Raw genomic sequence first — 18,045 nt, 5'->3', positions numbered from 1 at the left:
TAAATCCGGGCAAAACATCAATGGTGCTTTTCACTCATCGTAGGATAATCACAGGAGCTCGTCCGTTACAGTTCTTCGGTTCAGAGGTTACTGTGGTCGATCAAGTTAAATACGTCGGGGTTATTCTTGACTCAAAACTGAATTGGTCTGCTCACATTGATTTCAGGATTAAAAGAGCTTGCATGGCTTTCGGCCAATGCAGACGAGCTTTTGGAAAATCATGGGGACTCAAACCCAGATATATTCATTGGATCTACACAACTATTGTTAGACCAATTTTAGCATATGGATGTCTTGTATGGTGGCAGAAAGGAGAAGTCGCGACAGTTCAGTCAAAGCTAAATCATCTCCAAAGGATGGTCCTAATGGCGATGACAGGAGCATTCACGACAACTCCTACTGCTGCTCTAGAGGCGCTACTGTGCATTAAACCACTACATGTGTTCCTAAAACAAGAAGCATTATCTTGTGCATACCGTCTTAAGGTTACAGGGCTTTGGAACAGTAACCCATTAAATTATGCTACCAGCCACACTCGCTTGTGGTCTCAAATGGTTACGTGGGATGAGTATTTACTCGCTCCTAGTGACCTAACTCTCACATGTAGTTTTCCTTTCAAAACATTCAATGTGAGCTATCCTCTTCGTGAGGAATGGTTGTCTGGTTGTCTGGAACGACAACTTGATGAACACATAGTTTGTTATACGGACGGTTCTCTGTTGAATGGTTGTGCTGGTGCTGGTGTCTACTGTCGTGGAATGAGGCTGGAACAGTCTCATCCACTTGGTAGATACTGTAATGTGTTCCAAGCAGAAATTTACGCGATTCTGTGTCGAGTACAATCGGCACTTCAGCAGAGGATCTGTGGTAAACGAATTTATTTTTGTTCCGACAGTCAGGCAGCCTTAAAAGCACTCAGTTCGAATGACTCACGGTCGAATCTAGCGATCGCATGTCGAACTCAAATTGAAGACCTCAGCATTTCAAATGCTGTTTACTTCTTATGGGTACCCGGCCATTCTGGTATTACTGGAAATGAATGGGCTGATGAGTTGGCTAGAGCTGGTGCAACGAATGATTTCGTTGGTCCTGAACCAGCTTTACCACTTTCAACTAGTTGGATAAAGCACAAGATTCGTTCTTGGGCTGCATCCAAACATGCCAGCTACTGGCGCAGCTTGCAAACTTGCGCTCAGACAAAAGCATTTCTACCAGATTTAAATCTGAAAATGTCAAAGTGTCTACTGCATTTCTCCAAGCATCATTGCAGTATTCTGGTCAGAGCTCTGACTGGACATTGCAAACTAAATTATCACATGGCTACTATTCAACGTGCTGAGTATTATTCGTGTGATTTGTGTGAATGCGATTATGGTACTTCATATCATCTGATATGTAACTGTCCCGCATTGACGCAGCTACGTATCCGGGTTTTTGGTTCTCCATACATGGTTGAGTCTGTGTATGCGGAGCTAAAATTGAAGGATATTCTCTCGTTTCTCACCCAATGTGGTAAGGAGCTATAGTCAGAAGGGTTCATCGTTCTTCATGGAGTGAATGAATCCTTTCTGTATTCACCTTAAATAGGGTTTAGCAGATTGTTTGGCATCCTTTAGGGGGTACCGAATTTACTTCTGCTCGTACATACTGCGAATCGTTCTGCATTCTTCCGGGAGTGCAGAATGGTGTCACTTTTGTAAGATCTCTAAATCCTCTCGGGGGTTGGAGGTTTTATTAATAGCAGACTGTTCGGGACCTCGTAGAGGTTCAGAATTTACTTCTGCTTCCACCAGATGTGATCCCCAGCAGATTGTTCGGCATCCCTTAGGGGTGCAGAATTTACTTCTGCTTTCATGTGTTTTTGTGTCGTCATTTTTTCCCATCCTCCTAGTCCAACCCTTACCATTTCCTTTCAATCCTTCCCTCTTATATATCGGGAAAATGATGCTAAAAACAAATTGATGGCAAGGCACAAATCTCCAAATATCAAGGGGAACGTGCCATTTGAGCCAATTTGTTCTGATTGTTCTCATGCGAATTATACCGAATTCATCCAACAGCGGCGTATATGTTTTTCTCTTGTGTCTTGTGCGTTCTGTAAGATGCTCAGTTCTACGGGATAACATTCCTGCTGTGCTATACAGATTAGATATGTTTTTGCTGAACGTAATTCGTTCATAGTAAGTACAGCCGTTTGGGCAGGGCTTTTCTGGTGTTTATTTTTACAATTTGCAACGAATCGTTGTACCCATGACACTACCCTTCTTACTCGTCCCCAGTTGGAGTATTCGTTCGTTCATAGTAAGTACAGCCGTTTGTGCAGGGCTTTTCTGGTGTTTATCTTTACAATTTGCAACGAATCGTTTTACCCATGACACTACCTTTCTTAATCGTCCCCAGTTGGAGTAGTCTGCGACGCAAACAATCGGTTCTTGTGGAACGTGATGAGCTAACGTAAAGTGATCTTCGTCGGCTGGTTCAGTCGTGATAGAGAATTGGGGCCAGTTATTCTCGGTTGTCCATAGGAAATCAGGTCCAATAAACCATCTATCTTGGTTAGACAAATCTGGAAGTTTATTCCACTTTGTACCGTCGTCTGCCACATTTAGCCATTCATTGACTTCCGTTGCTTTTAATATCTCAGCTACACGAAATCCAACAAACTGATCCCGACGATGTTGCGCGTGAATCCAGTACAGTACGTCTTTAGAATCGGACCAATAGACCTTTTTCTTTATATGCACATTTAAAATTTCAATGACTGCGTGCAACTCTCGTCCCAATAACTGCTGCTTGCAACTCTAATCATGGAATCGACGTGAGCTTCAGCGGTGATACTTTGAGCTTTGCACTAACGAGAGAACAACTAATTTTAGTATTATTGACTATCCGACACCGCTGCCATTCCGTTTTTTCCAGCATCAACGAATGCGTGTAGTTGGATTTCATCTGCTACGTCGATGGGAAAGCTGAAGCACTAACAACGAGCAACTCTCACATTCTCGACTTTAATCACAGCAGCCATTTAGAGAACTCATCGCGCTTTATTTCTTCATCCCAGGTTACACCAGAGCGCCAGCCATCTTGAAGTAAGACTTTTAAATATGCGAGGAAATGGGCGCTTAGTCCAAGAGGATCGTAGATAGTCATCAGGACTCTCAAAACTTCTCGTTTCGTTGGACATTTTCCGTCTTTTAGTAACGCTTCGTCGTAACGTTTTCATCCGACCTTGTACGTAAATATATATATCGGAAGCTGTATTCCACCATATACTCAACACCTTCTCCGTCGACAACTCTGAAGATATATCTAGGTTTTTCTCCTCCGTGTTCGCTTCTTGCAACGTTGACGTGACTAGTCTGGAATGACTTATCCAGTTTCTGATCTGGAACCACTTTGCTTATTTTTGCCCGTCCAGAAAAAGCACTGATATCGTTGGTCTTCGATGCGAAAAAACTGGTGAAACATTTCACGGATATCTCCAGTCACTCCAACGGGATATAAACGGAATCTTAACAAGATGGCTAGAAGTGAACAGAGTAGATCTGGACCCTTCAACAACGCAGAATTTAATGATCTGTCATGGGCTTTGGCTTCTGCATCCCAGACTATCCTAACTTTCTCGAGTTTGTTTTCTGCTGCAATACTTCTACTAACCCTTGATTTTTTTCCATGCGATTTCGCAAGCATTGATGACGACGCAACGTCATTTCACGGCTATCGGGTAAGCGGAAGTTATCGTAGCACCAGGGTAGACCAGATTCATATCGATCACCGTTGAAATGTGTAAGCGACGTTAATAGTGACTGTGCTCGTTCATCATCAGGAGATAACTGCAACTTACTATGTCTGATCACTGTCCCTTGATGTTAGCTAGTTCTTCTAGAATTGAATACTTTTGGTCTAGAAAGTATGTTTCTTTGCTTCTTCTATCTCTGCGGTACGTCGACGCTCTGCTATTTGTTTTTCATACTCCTGCTCTTCCTGTAAACGCTTTAGCAACTTAGCACGATTACGAGCTGATCTCTGTGACGAACTAGAAAGTATCGAAGAATCGTTCTCCAAAACGATCTCAGGTAATCCATCGGCCAATGGTACGAAAAGTTTTTCCTTTCTTGCACCTTGTCACCTGAGAAACATCTTTCGTCTTCTGCAACGGAACTGGCTTGGATGATTGAATCAGCTTTGTGGAATCTGACTTATGATATCCTACTGGATCCGACTGAATTGACTATGGTCTGGACATGTATCTTTAACGTACGAAAGATCGTTGACAGAAGATCGGCCGTTGAAACTGTACACCGTTCGAGCATTCTTGGATTTTGAGTCCTTGTGCGAAATCGTCGTAGTTCGCTGAGTCCTTTTTGCAGTTTTGCAGTTAGTACAACTCCAGCTCTGATTAACAACTTCATTCGTAACTCCAAAATATTCATATAGATGCCATTCATCGCACAGATCACATTGCACCATATCATCTGTATCAGGTTTTCCACAAATTTTGCAGGCTTGACCATCAACCGTCTTTTCCATCTGATCCACTACTACCACATCATCACTACCAATACCACCATCCTCTTCAAATTCACACTCACTTGGCACCGTTTTGACAGCAGTTTGCGTTTTCCTTTGCCACTGCCACCGGATTTTGAACCACCACTTGACATGCTCGCGAACCGATTGAACTCGCGTAAACGAAAATTATATGATGTTGAATTCATTTCAACGGGATATTTCCGAAATTATGATTCTCGTCCGGAAACAAATGAAAGACGCTTGATTCAGTTAAGCAAAGAGAATATAATATTTCTATGAATAATTTCAATATTTGATTTCAGTGAGTTTGTTTAGTTCAGTGTACATAGGTTTTAGATTAAGTTATAGAATGTGATCTGAATATTTTGTAATAGTGAATAGAAAATGAATTGATTCCTGGATTACTCACGTTTAGTTTCCTTAATTTAATTTAGTTCAATTTGTAGTTCATAAGCAGGGTAGCGTAGAATGCACTTTTAATAGCTGCGACTAAGTTGTTCAGGTTACCTAGTATTTAAATTTGTTTAGCATTTAATTCATAATATGCTGTGAATTCAATTCTTACCAGTATGTTTTTTTGCTATGAAGTTTAGGTTAATGAAATACTGATATAAAACTAATTCCTAATCTTATAAATGATTTTAATAATAGCTACTGCGCACGTTCATTGTTATTTAATTTTTTTTTATCTTGAATTTTCTTCACCCGATGTGACAGATTAACTTTTCTTATCTGCCCATGCTCGCACAGCACAGGGTTGCTATTCCTACGGTTTGTCGCCAAGATGGTGGGACTGAAGGTGGGCGTGTTAGCCTAGTATGTAAGGCAACATTATGTACTTCACTATCTTTTTAAAACTCACTTTCCAGAATGTATGAAGCCATTACCGACCGCTGTTCCTGTTTTCGGGTAGTTACGATTCTTGGGCCCTTGCTCGAAGCATTGTGACGATTGAATCGGTCAAATGGACAGTTGAGAGTTTTGCTCTGTACAAGTCTCCTGGAAAGGATGGAGTTTTCCCAGTTTTACTGCAGAAAGGGTATGAACATTTCAAACATCCATATCAATACCTGAAGCATTTGAAGAAGACACTTACTTTTAGTCTTGCAACCGGATATATTCCAAAAGCTTGGCAGGAAACAATTGTCAAATTTATTCCCAAAGGCGAATGAGGAATGAGGAAGAGAAGAGTTTCAGGCCTAAGAGTCTTTCTTCTTAAAACAGTGGAACACATAGTCGATCACTATATCAGGAATGCTAGTTTGGGCGTGCATTCGCTACAGGGAATGTTGTTTACAGCATTGAATCAATCTTGCTTGGGAGTTTTCCTAGATATTGAAGGTGCCTTTGAAACGTGTCTTTCAATTCAATTCTGGAATCAGCTCGTCATCGTGGCATACCCTAAAGTATCACAAATTGGATACACGCAATGCTTAGCAATCAACTACTTTTTCATCGCTTCGGCAAGCAGAGATTAGAAAGCTGAGTGTCTGTGGGTGACCTCAAGGTGGTGTACTATCCCCACTTTTATCGAACCTAGTCACTGATGGTTTGTTATTTCCGACTTACGGTTTTGCCGACGATTATCTTATATTGATGACCGGTACAAGCTTGAACACTCTTTTTGATTTAATGCAGCAAGCACTGTGATCTGTTGAGCAATGGTGTTGTCAGGTTGGTTGTAAATCGCGCAAAACATCAATGGTACTTTTCACTCATCGTAGGATAATCACAGGAGCTCGTCCTTTACAGTTCTTCGGTTCAGATGTTACTGTGGTTGATCAAGTTAAATACGTCGGGGTTATTCTTGATTCAAAACTGAATTGGTCTGCTCACACTTACTTCAGATTTAAAAGAGCTTGCATGGCTTTCGGCCAATGCAGATGAGCTTTTGGAAAATTATGGGGACTCAAACCCAGATACATTCATTGGATCTACACAACTATTGTTAGACGAGTTTTAGCACATGGATGTCTTGTATGGTGGCAGAAAGGAGAAGTTGCGACAGTTCAGTCAAAGCTAAATCATCTTCAAAAGGTGGACCTAATGGCGATGACAGGAGCATTCACAATTCCTACGGCTGCTTTAGAAACGCTATTGTGCATTAAACCACTACATGTGTTCCTAAAACAAGAAGCATTATCTTGTGCATATAGTCTTAAGGTTACAGGGCTTTGGAACAATAACCCTACAGACTATGCCACTAGCCACACTCGCTTGTGGTCTCAAATGGTTACGTGGGATGAGTATTTACTCGCCCCTAGTGACCTAACTCTCACATGCAATTTTTCTTTCAAAACATTCAATGTGAGCTATCCTCTTCGTGAGGAATGGTTGTCTGGTTATTTGGAACGACAACTTGATAAACACATAGTTCGTTATGCGGACGGTTCTCTGTTGTTGTTGCTTGTGCTTGTGCTGGTGCCTACCGTCGTGAAATGAGGCTAGAGCAGTCTCATTCACTTGGTAGATACTGTATTGTGTTCCACGCAGAAATCTACGCAATTTTGTGTGTAATACAATCGGCACTTCAGCAGAGAATCTATGGTAAACGAATTTACATTTGTTCCGACAGTCAGGCAGCTTTGAAAGCACTCAGTTCGAATGATTCACGGTCGAATCTAGCGATCGCATGTCAAACTCAAACTGAAGACATCAACATTTCAAATGCTGTTTATCATTCTGGTATTACTGGAAATGAGTTGGCTAGAGCTGGTGCAACGTTGGTCCTGAACCAGCTTTATCACCTCTAACTAGTTGGATAAAGCATTCTTGGACAGCATCCAAACATGCCAGCAACTTGCGGATCTTGCAAACTTGCGCTCAGACAAAAGCATTTTTACCAGATTTGAATCTGAATATGTCAAAGTGTCTACTGCCTTTTTCCAAGCATCATTGCAGTATTCTGGTCAGAGCTCTGACTGGACATTGCAAACTCAATTATCACATGGCTACTATTCAACGTGCTGAGTATTATTCGTGTGATTTGTGTTTACAACGCGATCTTGACTGAAACGTTGCTTTTAGGATTCAATCAGTGGCGCGACATGTGCCGACAAGTTAGGCCTGTATTCGAGCGAGTTGCACTGCTGTACGCTACGAGGGGGGTGAGGGCGTGTTTGAAAAATTCAATGCTCCGAAAGTATTAATCTTTTCACTCTGAAACTTTGCCAAGATTGAGTTAAACCCCTAAGTCTTCTTTTTTCAACTAGAAAAAAGCAAAAATTAGGCCCAACTTTGACAAATTTTTTATTTGTTTATTAATTTTAAACTTTTTTCAATAAATAAACTACAAAGGTTGTTTTATGGAATCGCTTATTTGAAAGCTAAGGAAAAGACGCACATTTCGTGTCTTGGACAACTTACCTGATTTTGACAAAGTAAAGCAAGGTTGTTAAGTTGTTTAGCAACATCTGGATGATTTTTGCCTAGAACATTTTCTCTTATTTCCAACGCACGTTTGCATAATGGCTCCGCATCTTTATATTTGCCACGTTTTCCATATAATACAGCAAGATTATTCAATGTAGCTGCTACAGCAGGGTGATTTTCGCCAAGCGTCTTTTCTCTAATCGCAAGAGCATCATTTAGAAGGTTTGCGGCTTCTTTATATTTATTCTAAAAAAAAGAATGTTATAGGATCAAAATCTTAACGTACAAAATCAAATTTAATCTTGACGTAATACGGCACACAAGTAGTTGATGTCATTTTGTAGGTTTGATAAAGGCCTTCTCATATATTTGCAAAATCAGTGCAACTTACTGTCATTGCTTTATGAAGTCGCTTAAGATAGCAGAGTTTGCATTTTGAAGTGTTCGAGCTACTCTCTCTCTCTCTTTCTCTCTCTCTCTCTCTCTCTCTCTCTCTCTCTATATATATATATATATATATATATATATATATATATATATATATATATATATATATATATATATATATATATATATATATATATATATATATATATATATATAGGGTGATTTTTTAAGAGCTTGAGAACTTTTTTAAACAATAAAACGCATAAAATTTGCAAAATCTCATCGGTTCTTTATTTTAAACGTTAGATTGGTACATGAAATTTACTTTTTGAAGATAATTTCATTTAAATGTTGACCGCGGCTGCGTCTTAGGTGGTCCATTCGGAAAGTCCAATTTTGGGCAACTTTTTCGAGCATTTCGGCCGGAATAGCCCGAATTTCTTCGGAAATGTTGTCTTCCAAAGCTGGAATAGTTACTGGCTTATTTCTGTAGACTTTAGACTTTACGTAGCCCCACAAAAAATAGTCTAAAGGCGTCAAATCGCATGATCTTGGTGGCCAACTTACCGGTCCATTTCTTGAGATGAATTGTTCTCCGAAGTTTTCCCTCAAAATGGCCATAGAATCGCGAGCTGTGTGGCATGTAGCGCCATCTTGTTGAAACCACATGTCAACCAAGTTCAGTTCTTCCATTTTTGGCAACAAAAAGTTTGTTAGCATCGAACGATAGCGATCGCCATTCACTGTAACGTTGCGTCCAACAGCATCTTTGAAAAAATACGGTCCAATGATTCCACCAGCGTACAAACCACACCAAACAGTGCATTTTTCGGGATGCATGGGCAGTTCTTGAACGGCTTCTGGTTGCTCTTCACTCCAAATGCGGCAATTTTGCTTATTTACGTAGCCATTCAACCAGAAATGAGCCTCATCGCTGAACAAAATTTGTCGATAAAAAAGCGGACTTTCCGAATGGACCACCTAAGACGCAGCCGCGGTCAACATTTAAATGAAATTATCTTCAAAAAGTAAATGTCATGTACCAATCTAACGTTTAAAATAAAGAACCGATGAGATTTTGCAAATTTTATGCGTTTTATTGTTTAAAAAAGTTCTCAAGCTCTTAAAAAATCACCCGTTATATATATATATATATATATATATATATATATATATATATATATATATATATATATATATATATATATATATATATATATATATATATATATATATATATATATATATATATATATATATATATATATATATATATATATATATATATATATACAATTTTTATGAATTTTAGTGGTTTGCCACACAATTTTTTGAGTTATGTTCAACGAGGGTGTAGAATTTTAATATGAAGACAGAGGCACCAATAACAACTGGCACATTGTCACTACATATGTGTTTTGCCTTTCTCATATGCAATCACTGTGAAAACGGTTTTTTCAACCGCGACCCGGAGGGCCGAATGTCATACATATACCATTCGACTCAGCTCGAAGAACTGATCAAATGTCATTGTGTGTGTGTTCTATTATATATACCTTTATCACTACTTTCCGACGTACCAGAGACTTGGGTGATTCGCATTGTTCAGATGCCTAAGCCCAACTCCTCTGGTAGAAGGTAAAAGTTAAGTTACTAGAAGATTTCTGCTTGCTTAAATGACCCTCTGTCACGTCTCACCTTTCCGTTCTATATATTCACATCCTTGCACTCCCTTGAGTACTATCATTCTATAATTTTCATTGTCTGTTTCTAAAAAAAAAATGATCTCTGGTTAGGAGAATATCGCAAAAAGGAAAAAGAATATATATATATATATATATATATATATATATATATATATATATATATATATATAAATATATATATATATATATATATATATAATATATATATATATATATATATATATATATATATAATATATATATATATATATATATATATATACATATATATATATATATATATATATATATATATATATATATATATATATATATATATATATATATATATATATATATATATATATATATATATATATATATATATATATATATATATATATATATATATATATATATATATATAAAAGGGAATTATGAGTGAGTGAAGTGGGACAACAGCAGAAACAATTCTTTCTGCATCTCCGAAAGGATGCTGAATGATCTACAGGAGCCAAAATGCACAGTTAAAAAAACCTCCAACCCCCGAGAGGATTTAGATATTTTTCAAAAGCGACATCATTCTGCATTCCCGCAAGAATGCAGAACTATTCACAGTATGTATGAGCAGAAGTAAATTCGGCACCCTATAAAGGATGCTAAAACCTTTTTAAGGTCAATACAGAAAGGATTCATTCACTCCAAGAAGAATGATGAACCCTTACCACATTGGGTGAGAAACGCTAGAATATCCTTTAATTTTAGCTCCGCATACACGGACTCAACCATGTATGAAGAATCAAAAACCCGGATACGTAGTTGCGTCAATGCGGGATAGTTACATATCAGATGATATGAAGTACCGTAATCACATTCACACAAATCACACGAATAATACTCAGCACGTTGAATACTACTTTTTCCTTCATACTGGAGCTTTCTAATGGCATCAGTGTTAATCAATTATCAAAGCAAGAAATATTCACTGCACTTGGAAACCTCAACGCAGCAAAGGCACCCGGACCTGACCACCATTACACCATCTCTTCAACTTATCCTTAAGAACAGGAATATTTCCAGAAACATAGAAATCCTCCTTCTTAGTACCGGTCTTTAAATAGGGCTCGAAATCAGACATACGTTATCTCGTGCATTCCAAAATAATTTGAAAAAATTATCAATCGAAAAATATTTCAACAAGTAAAAAATTACATAACTCCAAAACAACATAGCTTTTTCAAAGGTTCTACGTCAACAAATCTCTTAGATTTTATTACATTCACTTTGGAAGCTATGTAGAAACTCTCTATAAATACCTCAGCAAAGCTTTCGACAGAATTGACTTACCATTATTACTATTCGAAATTTTAAAAATATGACATTGAACAAAAACTTTTGAAATGGCTTGAACTAAATCTCACAAAACGGAAAAAAATTGTACGCTATCAAAACACATACTCCAAATCAATAAATGTCACTTCAAGTGTTCCCCAAGGTTCACATTTAGGCCCTCTTCTTTTTATCTTGTACGTAAACAACGTTTCTTTCTTACTCAAACATTTAAAAGTACTTTTATATACAGACGACATGAAGGTCTTTCTGGAAATAAAAAATGCTATAGATGCTGAAGTATTCTAATATTAAATTAACGTATTCAACATTTGGTGCAATAAAAACTAACTCCAACTAAACGTTGAGAAATGTAGTCCAGTAACGTTTAGTAGAAAAATCATGTCTCCTTCTATTAACATATAATTAGGAAATCAACCTGTAGCAAAATGTAAAATTATTAGAGACCTAGGCGTAATTTTAGGCTCAAAACTTACTTTCGTGGATAGTGTGCAAACAGTGTGTTACTTACCTTATCTAACAGCTATAGTCCAGGGGAGTCATTTGCTGTATCAAGCATACGTCTCCACATAACTCGGTCCATGGCTGCTCGTCGCCAGCCACTCAAGGCACGGATGCTTCTGAGATCACCCTCCACTTGATCGATCCACCTTGCTCGCTGCGCTCCTCTTCTTCTTGTACCAGTCGGATTAGATTCAAGAACCATTATCACTGGGCTGTCGTCCGACATCCTTATGACATGCCCAGCCCACCGTATACGTCCGATTTTAGCTGTCCGTACGATAGGTGGTTCTCCTAGCAGCTGTTGCAATTCGTGATTCATACACCGTCTCCACGTTCCGTCTTTCATCTGCACTCCGCCATAGATGGTCCTCAGTACCTTTCTTTCGAAAACACTGAGGGCGCGTTGGTCCTCTGCCAACATAGTCCAGGCCTCGTGGCCATAGAGAACAACTGGTCTAAAGCGTTTCGTAGATGATCAATTTCGTGCGGTGGCGTACTTTTCTCGGTCGGAGGGTTTTTCTGAGTCCAAAGTACGCACGATTCCCTGCCAAAATACATATATGAATTTCTCTGCGGGTGTCATTATCGGCGGTCATCAGTGAGCCCAAATACACGAACTCGTCAGCCACCTCGATATCGTCTCCGACTGTTAATATTCGTTGTGAGAGGCGTAGTGTTTCTTCTCTAGAGCCTCTTCCTCTCATGTATTTGGTTTTCGACACATTTATGGCCAACCCGATACGCCTAGCTTTAGCTTTCAGTCCGATGTAGGTATCCGTCATCTTCTCAAGGTTACGTGTTACAATATCAATATCGTCAGCGAAGCCAAAAAGTTGCACGGACTTTCGGAAGATCGTGCCACTCGTGTCGATCGTCGCTCTTCGAATCACACCTTCCAGGGCAATATTGAACAAGATACAAGAAAGTCCATCACCTTGACGTAGCCCTCTCCAAGAGTCGAAGGGACTCGAGAGTCTCCCAGACACTCGGAAGTAGCACATCACTCTATCCATCGTTGCTTTGACCAATCGCGTCAGTTTATTCGGGAAACCGTATTCGTGCATTATCTGCCATAGCTGTTCTCGATCGATTGTGTCGTATGCCGCTTTGAAGTCAATGAATAGGTGATGCGTGGGTACGTTGTATTCACGACACTTCTGGAGTACTTGTCTTATCGCGAATATGTGATCCGTAGTGGCGCGGGCACCAGTAAATCCCGCTTGGTACGGCCCTACGAATTCCTTAGCTATTGGTGATAGACGACGGCAAAGGATTTGGGAGAGTACCTTGTAGACGGCGTTCAGCAATGTGATTGCGCGATAATTGCAACAGTCGCCCTTTTTGTAGACGGGACATACAATTCCATCGTGGCGCTTTCTTCTTTGGAAAACTGTGTTCTGTCTGTTCCGCGCCTGTCTGTATCGTTCCTCGTTCGTTCTAGTGCGGTCCTCGCCCTTGCTGCATTCTTCTGTTCGACCAACTGCTGGCATTCGTCGTCAAACCAGTCATTTCCTCGATTCGATAACCTCGTACCTAGAACGGTTGCAGCAGTGCTACTCACGGCGGACCTTATGTTCCTCCAGCCGTCTTCAAGAGTCTCCGCACATTGTCACTACATATGTGTTTTGCCTTTCTCATACAGAGAGGTTATGCAATTACTGTGAAAACGGACTTTTCAACCGCGGCCGAAGAAAATTTATTCTCTGCTGGCATTTTTGTTTCAGATACCTTATGTGACATCCCCAGGTTCCCTTGGAGTCGAACCAGACCCCGAGATATTTAGATGTGAAGACCTGAGCTATGGTTTCACCCCTTAGTTGAAGCTGTAATTGTGCTGGTTCTCGCTTCCTTGAAAATACAACCAACTCAGTTTTCTCTGTAGAGAATTCGATACCCATCTAAAGAGCCCATGAAGACAAGTTGACGAGAGTATCTTGTAATGGTCCTGGAAAATCGGCAGCTTTGGGTCCTATAATAGACACAACGCTGTCGTCGGCAAGTTGTCTTAGCGTGCAAGATGTATTGATACATTCATCAATGTTGTTCTCGTAAAATTTGTATAAAAGAGGGCTTAAGCATGAGCCCTGAGGAAGACCCATGTAACTGAATCGTATTGTCGACAAATCACCATGCGCGAAATACATGTGTTTCTCGGATAATAGATTATACAAAAAGTTATTCAAAACTGGCGAAAGACCATGCTGATGCAACTTTTCAGACAGGGTATTTATAGAAACTGAGTCGAAAGTCCCCTTGATATCTAGGAAAACTGATGCCATTTGTTCTTTACGAGCAAATGCCATTTGAATTTCTGTTGAGAGCAACGCAAGACAATCGTTTGTTCCTTTGCCCTTGCGGAAGTCAAATTGTGTATCTGAAAGCAAATCATTAGTCTCGGCCCAATTGTCTAGAATCATTCTTTCAAACAATTTTCGGATACAGGAAAGCATAGTAATCGGCCTATACGAATTGTGATCGGAGGCTGCTCCCCTGGTTTTTGAATGGCGATCACTCTCACTTGTCTCCAGTCGTGTGGGACAATATTACCCTCTAGGAAAGGAAAGCCTTGGTATTACATTCCTGTAGTGGAATTTGACCTTCTGTTTCAACAGACTTCGCAGCCGATTCAGAGTGTACAGAACTAGCGCATTACCCTCTACGAACTCGTTGAATAAATTCAGCAAGCGTCTTTTGGCGGTGTGAGGCAGATTCTTCAACAAGTTGAATTTGATTCTGTCTAGCCCCGGAGCTTTATTGTTACATGACAGGAGCGCAAGTGAGAACTCTACCATTGAAAACGATGTTTCGTTCCTGTTTGATGACGTGACGCGGGTGATCTTCTGCTCTGGAACAGAGTCAGGACATACTTTTTTAGCGAAATCGAATATCCAGCGGTGAGAATATTCCTCACTTTCGTTTGTGGTATTATGGTTGCGCATTCGTCGGGCCGTATTCCAAAGAGTGCTCGTTGATGTTTCTCTCGAGAATCCCTCTACGAACCGACGCCAATAACCGCGTTTCTTAGCTTTAATTATGCTTTTCATTTTAAAATCTAACGACGCGTATTTTCGATAGTTATCTGGTGTTCCATTTTTTCTAAATGCGATGAAAGCTGAAGTTTTTTCTACTTTCAATTCTGAGCACTCTTCGTCCCACCACGGGTTGGGAGTATGGATGTAAGTTTTCGCGCCAGGTACACGTTTGGTCTGAGATTGAGTCGCGGTATCGAGAATCAAGTCATTTGTCTTGATTTGCATTTGTTTTTATAGCCGACGAAATTACACCAATATTCCAAATGCATGCAATATGACATATGACATATAATGGAATATCATCCGAGCTTGCATGACACAAGATCAGAGCATACCAGTTAAAGCTTCAAATCGTTTTATGGCACGTTTTTGTCTTGCTGTCTAGCATGCTACGAGTAGGGCTGAAACGTTAGCTATAATTTCGCTTCTATTAATAGATTTGCATGCTTCCAACAGCTTCGCTTTTGCATCGATCGACCAATCAGAGCGATGCTCTCTCTTTGATACATCGCTTACTCCTTTAAAACCATCGTCTATGGCAGGAAAATCCGGTATGTCAAAGATTTTTAGCAGCCAAATAGGACACTGCTCGTTACTTATCAAAATTTCAATCATATATAATTGAAAATACGTGGCTTGATACATTCAAATCGAAACTTAGAAATATTTCCTATCAAATGATGAAATAATATTAATAATTGATACAAATTAGACAAAGCTGTAAGTGTTTAAAACCTGACTACATTTCTACGTGTAGTTTTTCTTGAGCATCCCGTGAATTCTCTAGAAAAGATGCTTTACATAAACATGGTAAACTGCTTAGCTGGGATCTGGAATCCGATGCTGTATGATGCCGATGCCGCTGGTGTACTTTATGTTTATTTATTGCCAGTTGGTGACAAAGTTGAAATAAGTGAACAGTGAGCGCGTTTCGTTAACTTCTCCTTCCTCAAGTTCGGCACGTCCCGGGACGATACATTTTGGTCTTTCCGAATTTGGTTTTGGTGGTTGTTCGTCTTTGTTGAATAGCTTACTCTGCCTAATGAATTTTATCAAACAGATGAGTGATGTTAACCCTAAAATGATACTAAATATGGACAGGCCCGTATGCAATAATATATAAATAATAGAACACACAGACAATGCTCAGAATTATATATATGTATATACCCAAGTAACAATTTTTGTTACGCTAGCTTGTTTGTGACTAGTTTACAACCAGATATTTGAGTGATTGTTACTAACATCTAACCACTTGCATGACTCAAAAAGCGCAGTTTCTACTAGTTGTTAAGTCGGTTAAAAATAAGTTGTCGTTACGTTGTAATGATATACTGAAATAACTTATCTTTTCATAACTTGAAAATAACTAGTTTAGATTTTTTATTGATTGGAAGGATGGGATGACAATCTGTGCATTTGCTCAATTTTTTCTTAACAGAAGTATTTCACATTTTCACATTAATTTTTGGTGATATTGCTTTTTTGAGCAAGGGCGAACGTGTGTCGAATTCCGTTGGTTGTAGGTTAAGTAATCTGAAGAATAATGGAGATAAACGTTAACTACTTAGTCGTTTGACAAGATTTTTTATTGATTGGAAGGATGGGATGACAATCTGTGCATTTGCTCAATTTTTTCTTAACAGAAGTATTTCACATTTTCACATTAATTTTTAGTGATATTGCTTTTTTGAGCAAGGGCGAACGTGTGTCGAATTCCGTTGGTTGTAGGTTAAGTAATCTGAAGAATAATGGAGATAAACGTTAACTACTTAGTCGTTTGACAATTCAGCTGTCCGAAAACATCAATTCGAACAAATAATTTTTAGGAGAGACGAAGTTCGACGGGTCAGCTAGTATATGTATATATATACGAATGTCGTTGATAAAATAAAGCATTGTAGCTTTGCGGCGTTCTTCGAGTGTTTGTAAGTTTATGAGCATACAACCCGCTTTATATGATGGAAGAGGTAATGTTGTCCAGTTTAGTCTACGAAGCGCATACAGTAGAAATTGTTTTTGGACAAATTCGATGCGTTCTACGTGTATGGAGAAACATGGGTTCCATACTATGCTTCAGTATTCCTAAATTGGCCTGACGTAAGTTGTATATATAATCATTTTAATGTGCAAGGGTCCTGAAAATTATGACTGAAACGTTTAATGAAGCCTAACACACTATTTGCACACTATCCACGAAAGTAAGTTTTGAGCCTAAAATTACGCTTAGGTCTCTAATAATTTTACATTTTTCTACAGGTTGATTTCCTAAATATATGTTAATAGAAGGAGACATGATTTTTCTACTAAACGTTACTAAACTACATTTCTCAACGTTTAGTTGGAGTAAGTTTTTATTGCACCAAATGTTGAATACATCAATTTAATATTTGAATACTTCAGCATCTACAGAATTTTTATTTCCAGAAACACCTTCATGTCGTCTGTATATACAAGTACATTTAAATGTTTGAGTAAGAAGGAAATGTTGTTTACATACAAGATAAAAAGAAGAGGGCCTAAACGTGAACCCTGGGGAACACCTGAAGTGACATTTATTGATTTGAAGTATGTGTTTTGATAGCGTACATTTTTTTTACGTTTTGTGAGATATGATTCAAGTCATTCCAAAGATTTTTGTTCAATGCCATATTTTTTAAATTGTGAATAGTAATAATGGTAAGTCAATTCTGTCGAAAGCTTTGCTGAAGTCACCATAGATAGTTTCTACATAATTTCCATTGTCCATAGCTTCCAAAGTGAATGTAATGAATTCTAAGAGTTGTTTTGGAGTTATGTAATTTTTTACTTGTTGAAATATTTTTCGATTGATAATTTGTGATGTGGAACATTTATTTTCTATATAGGGGTGCAAATCAGAAACTCAAGAAAAATTACACGTAGAAATGTGGTCAGGTTTTAAACACTTACAGCTCAGTCTAATTTGTATCAATTATTAATATTATTTCATCATTTGATAGGAAATATTTCTAAGTTTCGATTTGAATGCATCAAGCCACGTATTTTCAATTATATATGATTGAAATTTTGATAAGTAACGAGCAGTGTCCTATTTGGCTGCTAAAAATCTTTGGCATACCGGATTTCTCTGCCGTAGACGACGGTTTTGAAGGAGTAAGCGATGTATCAAAGAGAGAGCATTGCTCTGATTGGTCGATCGA

General features: G+C 38.8%; 1 protein-coding gene across 4 annotated transcripts in view; it reads right to left on the bottom strand.

The window, feature by feature from the left end:
* LOC131435423 (kinesin light chain) overlaps positions 1 to 18,045 on the bottom strand; it is a 331,832-nt gene that overhangs the window by 86,146 nt on the left and 227,641 nt on the right. For 3 of the 4 annotated variants that reach the window (XM_058603292.1, XM_058603288.1, XM_058603289.1), the window contains exon 4: positions 7,900 to 8,151. The exons of the other annotated variant lie outside the window; for it this stretch is intronic. In XM_058603292.1, coding sequence (XP_058459275.1) covers positions 7,900 to 8,151 — 252 coding nt within the window. The remainder of the gene's footprint in view (positions 1 to 7,899; positions 8,152 to 18,045) is intronic. 4 annotated transcript variants of the gene reach the window in all.

The sequence above is a fragment of the Malaya genurostris genome, chromosome 3, assembly GCF_030247185.1.
Source record: "Malaya genurostris strain Urasoe2022 chromosome 3, Malgen_1.1, whole genome shotgun sequence".
Taxonomy (NCBI): domain Eukaryota; kingdom Metazoa; phylum Arthropoda; class Insecta; order Diptera; family Culicidae; genus Malaya; species Malaya genurostris.
The sequence above is the reverse complement of the archived record's forward strand: the minus strand, read 5'-3'. Positions and strand labels throughout refer to the sequence as shown.